At 35.0% G+C, this 21,385-nt stretch overlaps 1 protein-coding gene across 42 annotated transcripts in view; it reads right to left on the bottom strand.

The window, feature by feature from the left end:
* The window catches only part of DMD (dystrophin), a 1,121,556-nt gene that overhangs the window by 374,647 nt on the left and 725,524 nt on the right, over window positions 1–21,385 (bottom strand). For all 42 annotated transcript variants that reach the window (XM_085549559.1, XM_085549432.1, XM_085549489.1 and 39 more), the window contains one exon: window positions 7,902–8,077. In XM_085549559.1, coding sequence (XP_085405685.1) covers window positions 7,902–8,077 — 176 coding nt within the window. The remainder of the gene's footprint in view (window positions 1–7,901; window positions 8,078–21,385) is intronic.

Here is a 21,385-nt window from a genome sequence, read left to right as displayed (position 1 = left end):
TTATGAACAAGTATCTCATACTTTCAAGGTTTTTCTTCACAGTACAATTTAAAGATGTTTTCTATTAACATCTAAAATATGAAGCATTACTTCTTTGTTTCCCTTCAAGTTTAGTGCTTTTTGTTAAATTTATTTGAACATGTAGTACTGATAATAATGAATGGGATATTAAAAACTCTCTATTTACAATTAAGTTCCTGATATTTTACTTCCTGAGTCAATTCAGTGCATTTAGATAAGAAAAAAACAGTAAGTTCTACTTGAAATATTGGGTGCAAGTTATAAATATTCTTAATAATGTCTTCAGGAAATGGAATTGCAATGATTATGGATGAAAGAAAATCATTTATACAGAAAACCAAGTGTAAAATGTATTACTAAGTATTATGAAGTCCAATAATAAATCATGCATACAATCATAATAAATATACACAGTTTGTGTAAAGGAGATTAATAAAATTCAAGACAAGTTTAAATGGAGGAATTTTTTTTCATAACTTGGCTGGTTAGGGAAAGGGTTCTCATTCATGTACACTGTACTTTACAAATGACAAAATCATCAAACTAAATGTTATAATTGTAAGGAACGCTTGCTAGATGAAAGGGCCGAGGGTGAGCCCTGCCTTCCTCCCTGTCCCAGGATAAGCCCTGGCTTCACCAAATAGAAGCATCACACTGAATGTCTAAGAGACGCATGTGTGTCGAGCATTGTGCACTGTTACCCTGACATACATTCACCAATTGAGCAGCACCATACCCTGCCCTGTTCATCTCTGACCTCTGTGCGGTCTTCAAAGAGGCATGAGTGCCCCACAGCCCCTGCAGCAAACCTGCCCATCCTCTGCCTGTCTTTGCAAGAGATTAGGGCAGATGAGGATAACTGGGAATGTCACTGAAGATACATCTCATTCTTAATATGAGAAAAGAATCTTACAGTTTTCCATGTGAATGTCTTCTTACTCATGTACTCATATATGAGCACAGGCAATTTTCAGATATCAGTACAAAATAAAAAGTGTTTGATACAGGTCTATTTTATTTTTTTTTTTTTATCTTACTCATATACTTACTCATATACAGGATAGTAATTAAAAGATCCACTGCAATTAATAGAAGCTGTAGCTGCACTTCATAATTTACTTCACAAATTACTCTTGGCCTGTTACAGCATTACTTCTATTATAAATAACATCCTGCATGACAAGTGTCATATTATGCAAGCCACAAAAATAAAACACACATTCTATTAGCTGAACAAGTCAATAACATAAAAAGTTTTAATATAATGAATGCTTGTACCTTTTAAACAAGTTGATTTCTATCACCATGATAACATTTGGAGCATTTGTTACATGAATTTTAAACACTTTGAAATTACATAGTGACAATGACCAGTGAGCCGTAGGTAGTTCTTATGGAAGTGTGGACTTCCAAATCTGAGCTTAAACTGGAACACGAAATGTGAATCTCCAGCTCTCCAATGGTATACACAGAGTAGTTGGGAGCACATATTGCTGGGTAAGCAGATGAGTAAGGAGTAAGATGCAATTCCAGCAGCTGACCCTAAGGACCAAGGCAGATCCATCTCCAGCATAGATTTGCATGCTGATATCATTACCTCTCCTTTTACACCAAACTAAGTTCCTGAAGACCTTTCAAACTGCCTCTAATTTAGCAAATGTCTTATTTTATTAATCCTGAAATGTAACTCCCCTTGGCTGTTGGAAAATTCTCAACTTAGAGTAACTTCCAGTAGTCCAGGTGAATATTCTCAAGCATACTACTTCATGTTTTCTGTGTTAAAATACCACAGCTTTTTATTCGCATTTCTAAATTCATAGGAACCCCTTAGTCAACTGTTCTCACTGCATGGATGTTTAAATGAATACATTTCACTTATGGAAGGTAATGTATTTAGTATATATAATGTTTGAATGTTAAGTAGTAAATCAAATGAAACAAAAAAGTCAGTTTTCCTAACAGAAGAAAATTATTTTAGTAGGCAACAAAATACCCCAGGTAAATTTTTTACTATTTGTAATCCTTAATTATAATGGTTAACTATTAAATAATCATTAATTTCCTATTTCAAGAAAGCTTGAGTTTTTCAATTACAGTTCCTAGAGGCCATATAAAATGCACACTGTCTCATGTATTTTTTCCTTAGTCAATATTTTGATACAAATACCATAGCAAACCAAATAATTTGAGAAACACCTTAGATAGTTACAGTTTGTAGCTGCACCCATGTTATGTTGGCTCTGGGCAGCCTGGTCTGGTAGTTAGCAACCCTGCACATAGCAGTGGGGTTGAAACTAGATGAGCATTATGGTCCTTTTCAACACAGGCCATTCCATGATTCTGTGATGTTGGACGAATTTGGGAGGTATCAGCTAGACACAGAAAATACACAGTCATGGGAGTAACATGGGTTTGCACTTGCTTGTGACTTGTACTTTATGGTTGGACTAACTGATTTTGGTGGTCTTTAACAATCATAATGACCTTACAAATAATGTTTTGATTTTTTTTTTCTAAATATGCAGCTGCTGAATTTGTACGTGCGGTTGTTTCTAAGATAAGGAATTAGTCCACTTAGCCGTTTTTACTGAGAATTTAAGAAACCACTGAAATAGTAAGCTGACAGTTCAGTGAAAATATTTACAAAGAAAGAATAAATTTTCTTTATTTCTCCAGGGAATATGCAAATATATTTCACCTGGGTAAGGACCTTTAAATAAAGTAATTGAAATGAAATGAAAAATATCACCAAAACTGTGGGAAAGCCAAATGTAAATATTAACCAGCAGCAAGCTCAGCTACAACACTACATGTAAACAGAATGTAAATTTATATCATAGTGATGTTTTTATATCAAATTACTGTAAGAAAAATAAAGAGAAGAATTTGCAAGTATTTTAGCCTTTGTATTGTCACTGTTTCCGTAATTTCTTCAAACTCACTTGAATAAAGATCTGAATAGACAGTCTTACATGTTCAAACTCATTAGAAGTGAAAATCTATTGCAGCTAAAACAGTGAAAAATCGTCTTCCATTCAACAGAATCTGATTTAAAAAAAAATAAATTAAAATAACAGATCATGTTTAAAAAAATGGTTAATCCCAAAACAGCTAAGGAAACCCCTGAGCATCTCTTTTCAGAAAATGTTTATGAATGTTCACCACATGAAGTTCATACTTAGCAGGTGCAAAGGCAGAGTACCACTCTGCAGCCACCACTCAGCACTTGAAAGCCCACACGTACATTAAGGCAAGGCACTGCATCCTCAAGCCATCCAAAACTTAAGTGTCCCATCAGTGTAACTCAGTGGACGCAGAGTAATATTGCCCAATGTACAGAGCCTTACGTGACAGAAAACAAAAAGGCAAGAGAGCTTCTGATGGTGCAGTTTACAAACTTTTGCCATCAAAATTATTGTTGGGATATGAAGAAGAAGCAACTGATTTTTTTCTCATCCTCTCTTGTCTGTGGTTAGTAGTAGCATCTGTTCAAGAGACTACTGCAACTTCCCTATCTTCAAAAATCTTTGTTTTTTATTACACGCAATTCCTGAGCATGAACTCAGACTCCTCCAAAAGCTTGTGCTTGCAGCAAAATGCTGACAGAAACTCAATTAAATTCTCAATTTCCTAACTAGCAGTGTATCAGGCTTTCAATCGTGTTTCACTTTATTTGACTGCTTGGTCTATTTTGAAGGTATCAGTAAGATAAAATGACTAGATGTGATAAAATTACATTCTTCTCTACTTCATAGCTGGATGGATTAGACTGGAAGATACAGAAACATTAAACACTGAATTCAAACTTCTACAGCTTTGAAACTCTTTGATAAATGCAACTGGAGTTTCAGTGTCAGTCTTGAATCTGTGTTTAGTCAGGGATCTACACCTGAACTATTAAAACTTAAAAAATGAGAAAACTAAAATAAAATATTTAAAATGCACCTGCTTGTTTTTACTGAAGAATAGTACATGATCTTCAAATTGTTCTGAGTTGGTTTGATACTAAGCTAAGCAATGCAGTTGACAACAGAAAGAAAGGATACCAACCAAAGGGATCTAAGAAAACCTGAGAAGTGAGCCCACACGAGCCCACTAAGATTCAACAGTCAAGTGCAAAATACTGTGCCTTGATTGGGGAACTCCAAAATATGTGCACATGTTCAGAGAAGAACTCACTGAGAGCAGCCCTGCCAAGAAACATGAAGAACTAGACATGAGGCAGCAGCGTGCTCTTGCAGATCAGAAGGCCAAAACTATCCTGGGCTGCATCAAAAGAGGAGAAGCCAGTGATTACATCTACTCCACCTATGTAAGATCCCATCTGGAGTAATGCATTCAGGCCTGGGGCTCCCAGAACAGGAAAGATGCAGAACTGTTGGAGTGGGTAAAGAGGAGGGTCGTGAAGATGATCAGAAGACAGGAGTACCTCTGACTTCACTAGACCTTCTGTCCTTAAAAAGTGCTCATAAACAAGAGAGGAACCAACTTTTTACATGAGCAAATAATGACAGAAGAAAGGGAGTGGTTCTGAACTAAAAAAGGAGAGATCTGGATTAGATTTGAGAAGATTCTTTACTCAGAAGACAGTGTGGCACTGGAACAGGTTGTCCAGAGGAGCTGTGGTGCTCCATCCCTGGAGGTATTTGAGGCCATATTGGATGAGGCTCTGATCAGCCTGAGCTGGTATAGGGCATCCTTGCCCATGGGTTGGAACTGGACAATCTTAAAGATCTCCTCTAACCCAAACAATTCTATGACTCTATGGCTCCCCTGGAAATGTCACCATATATGGTCATCACCAACTAAGTTCTAAGTTCTCATATTCGTGTGTCTTACAAAAAATATCTATGGTGATTTTTTATTTTCCTTTTTAAACATTTTTTTTTTTTATTCTAACAACTAATGAGTATTTTTAACTAGTTTGAGAAATATGTCTAAAATACAGAGCTTATGCCCCACCTGTAAATTTTTCAGGATTATATCAAAAATATTGTTTGTAAAACAATCACTAAGGAGAATTTGAAATATTTAAATTTTCCTTGCAATTTAATACTGTTTTGACATACATTCTTTGGTACTGATTACAGTGAAAGAGATATCAAAGTTAATTTTCAGATATTAGGTGCAGCTTCTCTTCAAAGCCTAGTTATTATATCTCAGATTTAGATACATTACATGACTTCTAACATGACCAAGTACCATTTTACAGCAACTGCTGGTGGCAGCTGTGCTAGTTGAACATTATCTATTCAACACTGGTGTCAAAGGAATTATACCTGTGTAAACATACTCTGTATAAACATACACGAAGACAAACACAGGTGGTGGTACCAAGTCTGAGTGAGTGAGAAGTAATGACACACAAAAGAAACAGCTGGAGGTCACTACATTTGACCCTTCTTGCTTATCCTATGTTTTTTCATTAAGATCATTAAGTTGAAATTGGATTCAGATCCTGAGAGAGAACCTGAATGTACCCCAAACCAAATTAGAAAAACTAAGGCATGACTGAAAGATGACAAAGCTAAAAAGAAATACAAATCCCATTATATGGGATTCACTTCAACCTGGAGAAGAGAAGGTCCCAGGAAGAACTGATGGCAGCCTTTCAGTATATAAAGGGGAGCTATAAGAAGGAAGGGTACAGACAGGGTCTGTTGTGACAGGACAAGGGGAAGTGATTTCAGACTAAAAGAGAGGAGATTTATACTGGATATAAGAAAAGGTTTTTTTACAATAAGGGTGGTGAGCCACTGGAACAGGATGCCCAGAGATGTGGTGGATGCCCTGTCCATGAAGACATTTGAGATCAGGCTGGATGAGGTTTTGAGGGATCTAATCTAGCTGTAGAATCATTGCAGGGGAGTTCAACTAAGTGATTTTTTGAGTTGGAAAACAAACAATTCTATGATTCCATGACATCAAGGCAATATGAAGACCATGATGTAGATGGTCTTACGTCCCTTCATGCCCAGCATAATCAATAATTAAGACTTAGGGCACACAATATGTTCCTGTCACCTAAGTGTCTTTCCTTTGAAAGATACTATAGAACTGAAAAGAAGAGGGAAAGAAGAAAAAGATGGGATCTTGTTTGAAGTAGCAGCTAAACTGAGGGTAGGATCTTCTTCTACAATCTTGGAACAGAAAGCATGTCCCTGGCATGCTAAAGAGACACATCCCTGGCATAGACAAGGAGGCAAGACACTGAACAGAAGTGCAAAATCCTCCATTGTAGATCAATGGCACTTATGTCACGACAACATTGTCTGTACTCATTAACTGACAATATGTATACTGACCTAAGTCTGCAACCACAATACTCAATACACCACACAAATCGCCTTTACAGAGGAAAACTAAACAACCACAGAACAATCAACAGATCAAATAGAGCAAAAGGAGGAATAGATGAGTGTAAATGGGTGATTATTTAAGATCCCTCATCAAGGGAACACAGCCCTATTATTCCCATATAACAGATCCTAGGCTTCACTAAAACATAAGAGGTGTCAAAGAGCCCCATAGACCATTAGCACAGCCTTGCGCCAGAACAGCTCTGAGATACACATTTCTGTTGATAAATGAGGGCAAGCACAGTACCTGCATTTACCAGAAGTGGGAAGATTTTGTATTCTCAGACAAAGGTCAACCACCAATCTTTCGCTTTGATGTTACCGTAGTAGCTTACAGGGCTATTAAAATGATATGTTATTGTTTTGTAAGTGTTAGCACTTACTTTACAAGGTAGGGCTTGAAAACGCAGATGGTTTTCAATTGTACAAAAGAACAGTTTTTAGAGCAATAAAGAAAGACTGAGGACTCCCACGTGTAACAAGCAGTGTTACCATCACACCTGGAAATACAGCAGAAAGTAACATTTAAAGCACTAGGACAGCTTCTGACAGCTTAGCTTATTTGCTGCATCTACTCCTTTCAATGAGCTCAAAGCAAAAGCTGAATCTTAATTAAACTCAACAATCACCTTTCATAAAACTGCCTGACCACTCCAGTGAGAATTTTCACAGCTTTTGCTATAAACGACACACACACAAGGGCACATGACACATCAGAAGAAACTAAAGTGTTCACTAGTAGCTAGCTCTCCTAGCAAATCTCCAGCACTCACTGGTGTACCTCAATAAGAAGTAAGCTCTGTTTTAAAAACCTCGCTTGAAGAAAACTTTGCCAATGACTAAATTTTAAAGGAGAATGTCAAGTCTGTTTAGGAATAGCATTTTCATAAAGAAAACATTACAAAATCTAACATGAGTAGAAACACTTTTTTTCAATTGGAATCACTCTTTTTTAAACAAATCAAACCACATTTTCATTATCTGTAACTGAAATGCTCCTCTGACTGCAAGAGGGAATCAAATTAATCTGGAAGTGATTATAAATAACATTAAATTAATCAATCTATTCTTTTTATCCAACCTGAATGAAATGCAGATGTTAATGGCACCAATGATGAGAAATGAATTAAAGTAGGATTAACAGTATTAATTAGCTAAGGTATTATTAGTATTATAGATATACATTTTAATGATATACTATCAAATAGAGGGATGCTAAATCAGCTGTAAATTACAGAAAATGGAGCTCTAAACTGTTCTACTTTTAACCAAGAAATAATGTATGCTTGTTTATTGTTTTTAAGCATTACGAGTAAAAATACAAAAATGTGGAGTATGGAAGGGAGTTGCAGTCATTGACAGGAACGGGCAGAAAAGAAGAATTAAATGATCACTGATATGAAATGTAATTACTGATCATTTGATACGAATATAGAAACTCCAAATGCTAAGAGAGAGTTGGAAATAAATTCAATATAGCCAAAATAGTTTTACAATACTTTACACTTTCTTCTAACCTACCTCTTTTTTTTCTCTACCAGCTGTCTGCAGATCTCCTGCCACCGGGTATTCAGATTTCCTAGTTGCTCCTTCAGCACGTTAGCATCTGCTGCTGATGACTGTTCAATAATTTCTTCGCCAGTTACATTCAGTGTTTTGACAACAGTTTGCTGTCGCCCAATGCCATCCTGAAGCTCCTGCAAAGTAACCAACACATACACATACTCATAAAAATGTCAAGCATGAAAGAAAATGCTTCATCACATACAGGCCAGATGGAAAGAGGTGAAAGTATTTACTATCACCTGAATTCCAAATAGAAAAATCCAACGCAAAACAGACAAAAACATATCTTTTAGTTGTTTTTTTTTGTTTTGTTTTTCTTTTTTTTTTTTTTTTTTTTTTAAAACAAGTACCTTTTGGGTTGTTTCGTTCTTGTTGTTGTTATTTTTGTCTATATTCTTGTCTGATAAAGATCATAGCAGTAAGATCATTTTGTGAGAAAGACTTGTGAACCAATTTGCTGCTACACCCCTGAAGGTATAAACTCTTTTGTGTTGTTTTGTTGCTGTTTTTTTTTTTGGTTTTTTTTTTGTTTTTTTTTTTTTTTAATATCCAGTGAACCATTGTGAACAAATCAACACAAATCAAATAAGAAAATGTTTCAAGAGCATTTCCAGATGCTATTAAAAATTGCATTAGTCCCTGATTGCAAGAAACTTGATAAACCTTTGTCCACTTTTTGAGTGGGAACTACACTTCTAAGGAATTCTATTACTTATGTAGTTTCTGTTTACAAAACAAAGTTCAGAACTACCAAAAGACAACCAAGACAAACTATTTTCCAAGTTTTACTAATTGTATCTTTTATCATTAGAAGTCTACCATACAGTTCATTTTATTTTAAAAACAAACAAACAAAAACCCCCCACAGTTCTGACTCTATAGTTTAAGCACTGAGCATGGTGTGCCTGTTCAGGAAAGTATGCATACATAAATAAGGAAATCAATCATTTCCCATGCTTAGTCATCAGTAGACCATGAGTATTTTTACCGTGTAATTTCTCAAAATGTCCAAGCAGAAAAGAGTAAAATCATTTTCAACAGTTTACTGCTAAAATAAGCGGAAACTCATATTTATGGGTTTAGAGACAAAACAACCTCAAAACAGACAAACAAACAAACAAACAAAACAACCACAAAACAAAACAAAACAAAACAAAAAAAGCTGAGTAATGTCTATACTAAAGAGCTTTCAAGTTCAATGCTGAAACTACCCTTATTTTATTCCAGAAGAAACCGTGTATTTTAGCATATAATACTCTAGACCTTCATTATATATGCTTGGTTTGTCTTTCTAGCAGTATAACTTAAATTAAAGAGAAAGTAAAACTGCATATAAACATCAGATATAAAATAGTTAAAATTGGTAGAACACAGATTCCCAGGAACATAAAAGATGAACACAACAGCTGTTCATACATTTTTATTTCTGTATTTTTCGTTTCCATTAGATCTTTAGGTATGATACCATGAGAAACTATTCAAAAATTCAGTCATACTTGAATTGAACTCTTCACAACATCACCACACTTCAGCTCACAATTACTAATTCATTAGACTGCATAGAGTCAATTGTATGCCCCATTCCAACTTTTGCACAGATTTTAAGTATGGATCAACATAGCATAACTTGGTAAAAAGTGGTCATTGTTAATATGACCCAGCAGCACATATTCACAGTTCAAGGCAGGAATTGCATTTGAGGTTGAAGTTTACACTGTTGGAATTAAGCCTATTCTTATTAGAAATTCTCTTTGATTTTCTCAAAGGTTATTTTTTTTAGGTTGCTACAAATGAGAGCCTATAAAAATTATTGCCTTCTTTGGTACCCTTCACTAAAGCCATTATTCTCAAAATAATAACCATCTCAGAAGGAAAGCTCGACTTGATAATCTCCAGAGGTTTCTTTCACCCCTACTATTCTGTCTTTATGTGATTCTAAGACCCAGAAGAGACCTTCAGAAGCCTCTTACTTATGAAGTTTTCTTATCTTACCTGATACATGTTAAAACAATACCTGGTTCAAACTTAGGATTATTTTTTATTTATTTATTTATTTTGTTTGCTTGTTTTTCAGATATGATTGATTATTAGAAAAAAATAGTGGTAATGGCCTGGAAGTTTACCTAAACATAAATGTTCTCTATCGTTGTGAGTCTGAAAAGTTGCCTTTCCAGCACACACCTTGGTTTCAGTAATGCTAAGCTTAAAATGAATATGTAGCTTCCATACGCATGCACAGTATTTCACACCGATTTGAGCATTACAGATTTTGTAGGTAAATCATAGTGATAAGATGCATGGAATTAGGAGAAGTATACCACAATAAGTAGCTTATTCCCAGCAAAGCACCTGAAGCAATTGTTCTATGCGCCTGTATGCATATAACCCCTTACAGAAAAAATGACTCAACCAGACTCCTACATACATCAAGACTGTTCATTTGGAACAGTAATCACAGCAAGGTCAGGAAATTCTAATTCCTCAATTCCAAAGTTTTTTGAATTAATATTAGTAGAAATTAGATGTTATATTTGCCAAAATGTTCTATATCACAGGAAAAAAACATCAGTCAGTATAGTATTATGAAGAGAAATGTGAATTAAAAGACTCTTTAAATGCTGTTCCTGAGATGTTTTTGTACAAATTCACAATATTTAAATCAGTTTCTTTCCCTCCTCCAGCATATACAAAAAAGAAATAAAAATATCTATAATAGCTATTACAGTATTTCTATATTTATTTCAACTAACACAAAATTAGCCAAGGGAATTTTCTCATTTACTCCATGGCATAATATGCAATAGGTCTTACAAAAAAAGAAAAAAAAAAAAAAAAAAAAAAAAAAAAAGTCAACATTTTACAGGCTGGTTTAGCCCAGTTCCGTGACTAGCGGTGTGGGGGAACCCATGAACCCACACCCCAGGAAAAAGAAATGGGGAAAGCGTGAGGAGATGAGCCTAAAAATGTAGCCAAAGGCCTTACTCTAATGCTGAGGGGAGATGTATAGTCTGACTGAGCAGTAGAGGAAAAAAAGGGGATGTCTCACGATATATAAACAGTTTTATCCTTCCTTCTGAGTGGAAAGGGTAACAGAAAAACAAATAATCCCCTGGGAGATGTAATTCTTCTCTTCTGAGACAGGTACCCAGAACTGGAGCATTAACTCTGTAACTCTCAATGCACTACATAATGCTATGATGTGGAATACTGATGAAAATGATTAAACCATGACAAAAGAAAAGGCTAGATCAGTGGCAGGGATGCTTTTTAAAAGTAAGATCCCTTGTACCAAAATAGGAACCATGTGCATGGAATGTAGAAGAGGGATTTTCCAGTAAAGCATGTGGAAATGCTCCTAGCTAAATTGTTTCTGACTAAAATTGTACCAGGTGAGGCTTAGATCTTTAGGAAGAATTAAGAATTTCTTCACAGGGAAAGTGACCCAACAATGGAACAGACTGCTCAGGGAAGTCATCACCCCTGGAGGTGTTTAACAGGAGATGTGTGGATGTGGTGCTTACTGATATGGTACAGTGATGGTATTTGTTAAGTCAGACTGATGGATGGGCTTGATTATATTGGAAGCTCTTTTCATCCTAAATGATTCTATGATCTAGACTTCAGATCAATTTGATATTTTTTTATTTTTTTTTTTTCCCCCACAGTGCTCTGTGCATTTGGTACTCTCCATATGATTAAAGTAAAATATACACTGATGAAGCTTATCTAGAATTTCTGTCCCCAAAAATACAGGCAGGTTACTCATGATATTGGGTGCTACAGAAAGCATTGAGATAATTCATAAAGACATATACGTTTATAAAGCAGATAAAAGTGTTTTCAACTGTTTTGCTGAAAGTCATATTTTCCCATAGTCACCTGAAACCTATAAACCAGAAGACAGGTTTTTCACAACTTACATTCAGAAGCTAAAGCTTGCCAACAAGTATGGCACCCTGCTCCCTCTTTATCTTTGTTGCATACCTGTACAAGGACAAGCTGCTGGGATCTGTAAGAGCTTGCTTCTTATGGCTTTACAGTTTATGGTGCTACTGAACCTGCTTCACGTAGTTTTACTTGGCATTTCAGTCTTGCACACAGAAATGGCAAAATGAAAGGGCACACTGCCCTTTGGAATCAGAACTTACTAAGAAGGCTACCTGAAATACTTATCCATGCAGTTTCTAATCACTTTATGAACTCAGTGAGCAAACTAACCTAATTAAATAATGAGATGTTTATACAGTATTAGAAATAAAACAACTCAGAAGAGACTCAACATCATTATATTAATACACAGAGATAATCACAATTTTGAGGGGATTACGGACACTTGCATGTATTCTGTTTTTAAAACATTTAACTTCTAAATGCTAAGAAAAACAGATAATATCATATATAACCATCATTTAGATTTTTCTATTCTTGTGATTCCCAAGCATAACTAAGCAAAGAATGATACCTCACTGAAATAAGGTTACAAAAGTGGTATATTTAGGAACTTCAAACTCTCATACCAATTATTTTGTCATAACCTCAACTAATTAAATATAATTTAAAACTGCCTAGACATTCACATGATGTTTGCTTGAAACAGTTTCCAGAAGGACCTGGGCAGGCTTGAGAGGTGGGCCCACGCCAACCTCATGAAGTTCAACAAGGCCAAGTGCAACAGTCTGCACCTGGGTTGGGGCAATCCCAAGCACATGTATAAATTGAGCAGAGAATGGCTCAAGAGCAGCTCTGACAAGAAGGATTTGGGAGCACTGCCTGATGAATGACTCAGCATGAGCTGGTAATGTGCACTTGCAGCTCAGAGACTCAACTATATCCTGGATTGCATCAAGAGAAGCATGACAAGCAGGCTGAGAGATTCTACGCCCGTATTCTGTTCTCATGTGTACCCTCCTGGAGTACTGCATGCAGTTCTGGGGCCTCCAACACAAGAAGGACATGTAGCTGTTGGTGTGGCTCCAAAGGAGGGCCACAAAGATGATCAGAGGGCTGGAGCACCTACCCTACAAGAACAGGCTGAGAGTGCTAGGACTCTTCAGCCTGGAGAAGGCTCTGGGAAGGCCGCTCTTACCGTACAGTACCTGAAGGGGGCCTACAGGAAAGCTGGAGAAGAACTTTTAATAAGATCGTGTCGTGATAGGACAAAGGGAAACGTCTTTAAACTGAAAGATTAGATTAGATATTAGAAGGAAATTCTTTACTGTGAGGGTGGTGAGATGCTGGAACAGGTTGCCCAGAGGAGTTGTGGATTCCGCCTCCGTGGAAACATCCAAGGCCAGGCTGGATGGGGCTTTGAGCAGCCTGGTCTAGAGAGAGCTGTCTCTGCCTATAGCAGAGGATTAGAACAAGATGATCTTAAAGGTCTCTTCCAACCCAAACCATTCTATGATTCTATGAATTCTATTTATTTGCTAAGGATTCAGAAATAAATTTGCCCAAAATGATAAATTACACACACTATTTCAGAAAAACAAATAAACAAAAAAGGTGTTACATATTCTTGTTCCGTCTCTCTAAAATACACCATCATTTTTCCCTTTCTTTTTCCTTTCTGATGCTGTTCTTTTTGTATTTTCATTTCATGGCTTATTGTTTATTTCCATTATATTTCTAATTTCTCTCTCTCTCTTTTTTTTTTTTTTTTCTTTTCCTTTTGTACTCTCCCATGCAGCTCTGTGACTTCACTTTTCCCAACTCCAACCAAAGTTCAGAAAAACCACCTACAGCAAGGGAGTTCCTGGAGCTGATCCTATTTCCATACTTGCCACACATAGCTAAAAACGTGTGCTATTTTCTGGGGGCTGCCATCCTTGTACTGAGGGGCTCTGGTACATTTAAATCTGCTTTCGCTGTTACTCCACTCTCTTTTATTCTTAATCTGTCTTTTGTAATACATTTAATTATATGCATCACTCAGGGAGATGAAATATATTTTTCCTGAAGAAAGATGATGAATGTGTGCCTCGAAGTTAGATTGTTAAGAAGATGCATGATGATGCTCAGTTTAATGATATCTAAGTGTCAAACTGCAAATTCTACACAGCTGTGCACATACACCTAGGAGACACTTCTACATCAAGAGCCAACAGGTAATAACTCTGGATACTAAAGATGTCTGTACTTTCTGTGGAGCAGGATGATTCTTTCTGAATCCCTTTGTAATACACACAGTTGAAATGCAGCAACGTATGCCTGTTGATTCAGTCACAGTATTTTACCTCTGCTAACAAAGTGAACTTGAACAATACATTCATCACAATGATTCTGCACTGAAATTTGATTTTCTTTTGTAAAACCCCTGACTCTGCCTTATTCTTGGCTTAGACAGCTGACATTAACTTTATTTTGTCAGGAACAAGCAATAAAGCTGACAAAAAGCTGTTCTGTCCAAGCCAGACCTACATTAAACAATGCATGCTGAATTAAAATTAATTACTTAATTATAAAACTCTATGATACTTCAGTTTCATGGATTCTTTTTTTTTCTTTTCTTTTTTTTTTTTTTTTTTTTTTGTGTGTGTGTGTGTGTATGTGTGTTTTAAACATCAAAAGGATTTATTTTATTTTATTTTATTTTTTTTTGACAGCTTATTTACTGTTCAGTATCCATACAGGGATCCTAATACTGCATATTTACCAAAATAAACATCACAAAGAGTTATCCTTTGAGTTTTTTTTTTACTGAGAAATTACTTTTTTTTGCCTCGTACCCTTCACTAGGATTTTGATAACTGACCAGACAATATGACAAAAAGATAAATTATTTCTTTGTACTGATTGAAATACTAAACAGGAGAAAGTTTTGAGTAGATGATGATTCAGATTAAATCAATTTGATGGCTTAGACTCATTTAACGTATTATGTAAATTAAACATTCATCAGAGTCCATACCCACTTACCTAAGAGACCATCAGAATGGCATAATTCATCTGACTGTAGTTGTTTTTTTCTTAGTTAACATATACATACATCATACAATTCTTTCTGCAATCTCATTTCCTCTTGTCAATGAATGAAACAGCTTTTCACTGTTAAGCTTAATCAGAAACCATTCTACTAGCAATCTAACCAGCACTTTCCTCCTTTCACTGTAGCAGACAAATGTGCTCAACGGTAATTTATTGTTATGGAAAAGCCCTGTAGCAACATGAAGAAATACACAAACAAGCTCCTAATTTCTGTCAGAAGCACTTGCTGGCACAAAATGTTTTAAGAAAAAAATAAGTTGTATTGCCTTTCCTTGATTTAGGGTAAGCTTCAGATTCTAAAAGCATGTAAAGGTACTATGCACCAATTTCAAAAAATCTGTAGTCTTGAATTTGACGTTAATGCGCTATTCTTCAGTCATTTACGTAAATCTTTCTTCTGCACTAAAATGTATAAAAATATAAGATTGACATAAAAGAGTCTACCCAGATACAGCAATATAAATCAGAAACTGTGAAAGCATTTTTGGGAAAATTATCCACAGCAGAACTTGCAAGTGTTCAGTTACCACAATGAATTTATCCATTAAGTATATGTACCTCTGCTCAAGATTATATCAGAAATAGGGAATAAATTAATTTTCCAGGCAGTTAAATCAAATTGATTTAATCTGGATACACATTACTGGCACATTGTTGGGATTAAAACATTCAATAAAGCATAGAAATTGTTTTCTAGCTATTCTGCTGTAAGCAACAATGCAGCGTTCATTATTACCCATGTGTTATGTTTGTTATTATGTTAACATTACAAATCCTAATGCAGCTGATGGAGACAGAAGAGAGGAATGAAAAAACAAAACAAAACTGCATGCATTTCCCAGGAGCTGACAGTAACACAATTCAATGTATTGTTTTTAGAGTAAATTACAAAACTTATTATGGTTTGCACATTATTATCACCTCCAGGAAAATAGCAGCATTTGCAAGGACTGACAGTAGGCCCTGGACAGATTAAACCCACAAAGCAGAAATGGCTCCTACTCTTTGTAGGTGAACCGTACATGAAAATCCAAAGGAAAAGTAAATCACTGCAGATCAATTTTCTGATTAAATGATAAATATCATACAATAGCAGGGAAATTTCACTGTTATTTTATGGGACTAACATTTTTAATAGAGAAATCAGCATGGTAAAAAAAAATATTATAAATTTTTCATAAGAACTAACACTATTTCATCGTTCTATTTGTTGTCATTTAAAAATAAATACTTGAGTTGGAATGCAAACTGCTTGGAGAGTCTCATGAAACTAATAATATGTCCTGCTTTGTATATACTTTATTCTTTCTATATATTTTGATACAGGTTAATTAGATAAATGCAAAGTATTGCCCCTGATGCATTGCTGACCATCTATGACTGCTACATTACATGAGGAGAATGTGATTATTATGCTTCTCTACAATTATACATTGTTCAGTCCTCATCAGGTAAAGGCTGCCAATCAGAAGAGCCACAGATTTGTTGAAAAGTTTTAATATTATCTGGACTTTATCCCTTGACTGCTCTTTTTCTGTGAAAAGGATTGTGAAACAATCCGTTCTTCACAAAACAAGGTATATATGCTGAAGAAAATGTACTTCACCTATACAAGATCTTCAGTCCAGCTTGCTGTTCTTCAAGAAAGCTGTAGGCTACCTTAATTGTCTCATATATGTCTTTACACTCAGTCTTGTAAAGTATTTCTAGGATTGCTGGTGCTGCTATCAACGATTACTGTAAATGCACCTCCAGTCCATACTAATACAACAGTGAAAAACTAATAATACATAAGTCCCTTTATAATTAGCTACTGAGAAACAGATACCATCCTGTAGGATTCATTATTATGAATTTTGCTAGGATGATAATCTGGTTTATAAGATCACTCAAAAGTATTGCTTGAGTTCAGGTTCACTGTAATAAAAATAAATAAATAAATAAATAAATAAAAGTTAACCTGAATTTCTCTCTTACAGTAACAACATTTCCTCATAGCATTAAACCTGCAGGGGTAAGAAAGGAAAGTAATCAAGGCTTGCAAACTGAAATTTTCCCTCACATCCTCATTGTAATGAACCTGCTTTGGAGATATTGATTAAAATTGTCTTAATTTCCTTCTGTTTAGATGATGATATTGGCTCTTGAAAATCTTCTAGATACAGTAGTTCGTAAGTATGGTTGTAAAAGCTGCCTTCTACCACTGCTCAAAAAATTCAGGTAACTGTGCACTACACTTTTGTCACTGCTTACATTACCCTTGCTTGAACAAAAAGGTGCAGAGTACTCACTGAATTTTAGAAGCATTGGAAAAGGATATATACTGATAGTTCAGATTAAAGCTGACTTTGGTGACTTAGTGATTCAATTGCAAATTATTTAGATAATTGGCATTGTCTTCAGATGTTGATGCCTTACAATCAAATGAACTGCTTATGATTTAATGAAGATATTAATAAGGGGATTAACATAAAATAGCATCAGTTCCCTTCCACCATTTTCCAGTAGGACATAATTTTAAAAACTGGCCATATTCCATTAAATTTGCATTTCATATTTGTTTCTAATGTGATACAAAATTGTTATGAAACTAATTTCAGTACTAAGCTCTAAAGTGCGTGAACAGAGGTCTATTTTGTCTTTCCATCCCAAATTACACAGTAGCTTCTTATTGGTACATTAATCCAAATTAATTTCAGAACTGATTTAGAAATACTGCAGGGAGAACTAAGACATTTTTCAGAAAAAGTAAACTCCATTGCTAATGCATACTAACTGTAACGCTTCAAGTTAAATACAGAAAATTGAACTTTAAGTCCAAACCTACTCACGATTTTGCAGCACAACTATGCCACTCAAATATATTTCCACATTGATGTAGCACCAAGTGTAAAAACAAATTTCTATCAAAAAACATTTTCATTTAATTCCATACAGAACAAGACCACGTCAGGGCTATGGCCTGACTTGATATCAAGTTTAATTTGCAATTTCCGTTAACGAAACCATGTTGATTTTCTACCTTCTGTACAAAGCTACTGTTGAGTAAGTGAAGTTGACAGTAAGAAAAGTATGGTCTTCACTCTTCATTCTGTTTTCATTTATCACAAATCACACTACTCACATAGCAGTAGACACCAGAACACTGAAAATAACAACATAGCTTAGTTTCTTCAAAAAATAGCCTATTGTTACATTTTCAAGAACATCAGTAACATTTTGGAATTAATACCAGCCATTTATTTTTTTTTTAAGTTAAGTAAGTTATAACCCATCTCAACGTGAACACCATTAGAACATTTAGAAAAGTTTGACTTTTCTAAAATCAAAAGCAGATTTTTACTACAAATCACTCTCAGCTTTTTCTGACTTATGCAGAAATTCCCATGCTTATATCTAAGTTATTTCCTATATATCTCTTCTGTTTTAAAGCACAAAAACTGCTATTTTCTCTCTAAAGGAACCTATATACTATAAGTACCATTCCTAGTCTTCAATGCAACAACACTCAAATAAATAGATGTGGCTCAGGACCCTGTTTCCCCTTCAAATACAATATTAAAGCTGTTATATATTACCTCTTTCTGTTGAAATTTCTAAACTGACATCTGTCAGTGCCTTTGTCTCTGGAAAAAAAGTACCCATAAAATAAAAGCAGAAAACTAGAAACACCAGACAAGCTGTATTTATATGTTTACTGTATTGCTGGTCATTTATAGCCTCCCTTTAAAACAAGCTACTGCAGACATTGCCCTTTTCAAGTATTTGGGATAATATTTATATAACTCTCACTTTCACAGTATTAAATATTTTACACTTAATTTTAAAGCAAGTTAAAGTAGCATATACGATTTTATTTTTATTTTTTTTTTCCACCAGAAAAATCTGTATAGCTTTTCTGTGACACTAATATATAAAAAAAATACTTTTTGGTGTGCACAAGAGATGTTTCTGGATACTTTTTCATACTATGGGAACTGTGCAATATCCTTCCTGTACCAGATAAGATAGAAAAACCCAGCATTAGCTAATAAAGTGACATTGTGCCTGCTTATAGGAGAAGCTTAAGTCCAAAAAACTTGGACACTAGTGGTCACTGGGCCCTAATTTGGCTTCAACTGTAGCAAGTAATAAAGGCATTAAATGCATCCTGGGCAACACCTAGCCAACAAAAGTGGCTTCTTTCTAATGGGCAGTTCCTGTGGGAAATGCAACATGTTGGTATAGGCTTGCAACAGTCTAGACATAGGTGTAATGTACAGAATCCCTTAATAAATTTAGTACGTTTGCATTACAGCTTTGCATTAAATAGTATCTGAGCAAACTGTGGATACTGTTTCAAGGATATTTTGTGAACAAAACTTGAATATTGCCTGAAATATCAACTTGTTTAAAAACAGAATAGGCCAAGCTGAGCAGAAATTCTTACTGTTCAAAATATAGCTTTAGGTCAACATTCTTCTTAAGACCGACCCAGTCATTTACCAGAAGATTTTGGCAAACAAAATAAATTGTCCACATAGTGCTTTTCCTCCTCCTCTCACTATCAAGCTGTCACTTGCACTAAGCCTCTGAGCAACACTAACTGGTAGGAGAAATTCAGTAGTGAGGCACACACAGGTTCATAGGCTATCAGGTCACGTTCACTCTTCCTCAGTTTTGATTTTGCTGCTCCCTTCCTTCACCTTTCATATCTCCACTAATCCGGGCTTCTTCAGATAATTGTTTTAGCTCTACTGGTTCTTTCCTAGGAGTGCTAAAGAGGAAAGGAGCCTTTCCTTCCTATTTGAATTGTACTAATTTACAAAAACTGGCTTTACTGCCTGCAACAACCACCGGGGATGATTTTTTACCCTTGCCACACTTTGTATTCTTCCACATCTAACAGACTTAGCCTGTGTATCCATCTTGTTCTTTCTTCAGAATATAATTATAGCATTTGGGGTCTGATCTTTTATTAATTCCAAGTATTAATTCAAATGCTTTCCTAGGCGCAGCAGTGTTGTTACTCAAGGGATATCTGATTTACATATTCCCATAATTTCATTTCTGATTGCTAAATTCATCAACTTGCTTCAAAGCAGTTGATATTATAAACATAACAAGCCTTTCAGGAACTGATGTTCATTGCATACTTAATATTAATGTATTTTACTCAGTACAGCATGACATTTGCCAAATAAAAATCAATATGTTTATTGGAAAATTCACTTCCGATGGAAAACACGTATCTTGACATCCTTGTGGGTGAAAAGAAGCAGTGCAAATTTTACACATCAAGATGTAGAATAATTTTTGCTGCTGTTGTTTCCTTTTAAAATAAGCAACTTATTTGTATACAGCCGAAACTATTTGAGATGGTTTACATTTTTAATAAGTTTACAAAAGCCCATTATATGCCATCAAAGACCAGCTGGGAAAGGTAAATGTCTTCATCTTAACCCTTCAAAAAATTTTAAAAAGTTACTAAGTTTTACTATTAAGAAGAGTACATAACAGTTTATTCACTCTTCCCAATATGAGTTTAAAAATGGGCTCAAATATGTGCATACTTTCATCTACTTATTTTGTACTGCTTCTAAAACAATACAAGAAGAACAAATACACACACACACAAATAACCAGAAATAATGCCATGCCAGAAATCTACTAAAAATTATGTCAGAACTGAAATGCAGGAGAAAAGTGTTATCAATCACAGTAGCTCTCATTCAAAATAAACATACTGATTTCTAGCTGAAAATCTTTAGCATTGTCAATAAATCAGTAGAATCCCACTTAATATGTTCAATAAAACAAAATGTTCTAAACTGGTTAATAAAGTTAACAGCCTAATAAAATAGAAACATAAAGGAAAAACACCTTAAATAAAATGTACTTTGAAGCCTTCAAAACTGATCCAGCCCCTTAAAAAATGAGGATGGAACAAACTGTACTTCACAGTTTCAAAAAGCTTTGGGCAAATTAACCTGTATATAGTTTTCTACACAATTCTGACCAAACTACTCCTCTAACTGCACATAACTATGCTACATCATCTTTTCTAACATTTTGAACAAGTATACTTGTCCGATCCCTTATGACACTAAATATTTAATATATGGTATTACATCTTATCAGTTCCACAAAAGATTGACTATGACATTCTAATCTTAACATTAAATAGCAAAATATGCTTCGATATAAAATCCACTTTTCTGTTTTTCTGCAAAATCGCTAGCAGCTAAAGGATTGAGCAGGCATACCTTAGAGAATCCATCATGGTAAACACTTTTTCTAGGCATGGAAGAGAGAAAAATATGTGGTTCACTTTGATAGTTCATAAAAAAAGCTTGCAGAAGTTTACCTTGAAATAATTCATAATCTTTCCTTATTTAAAAACCTGATGTATATGTGCCAAAGGCTAAGGATTTCTCTTTTCAGTCATATTTGAAATGTTGCTCGGCTCTCATAAA

The sequence above is a fragment of the Coturnix japonica genome, chromosome 1 (genome assembly GCF_054131305.1).
Source record: "Coturnix japonica strain WE chromosome 1, WE-NBRP24, whole genome shotgun sequence".
NCBI lineage: Eukaryota > Metazoa > Chordata > Aves > Galliformes > Phasianidae > Coturnix > Coturnix japonica.
Note: the sequence above shows the minus strand (reverse complement) of the source record. Positions and strands in the feature narration are given on the sequence as shown.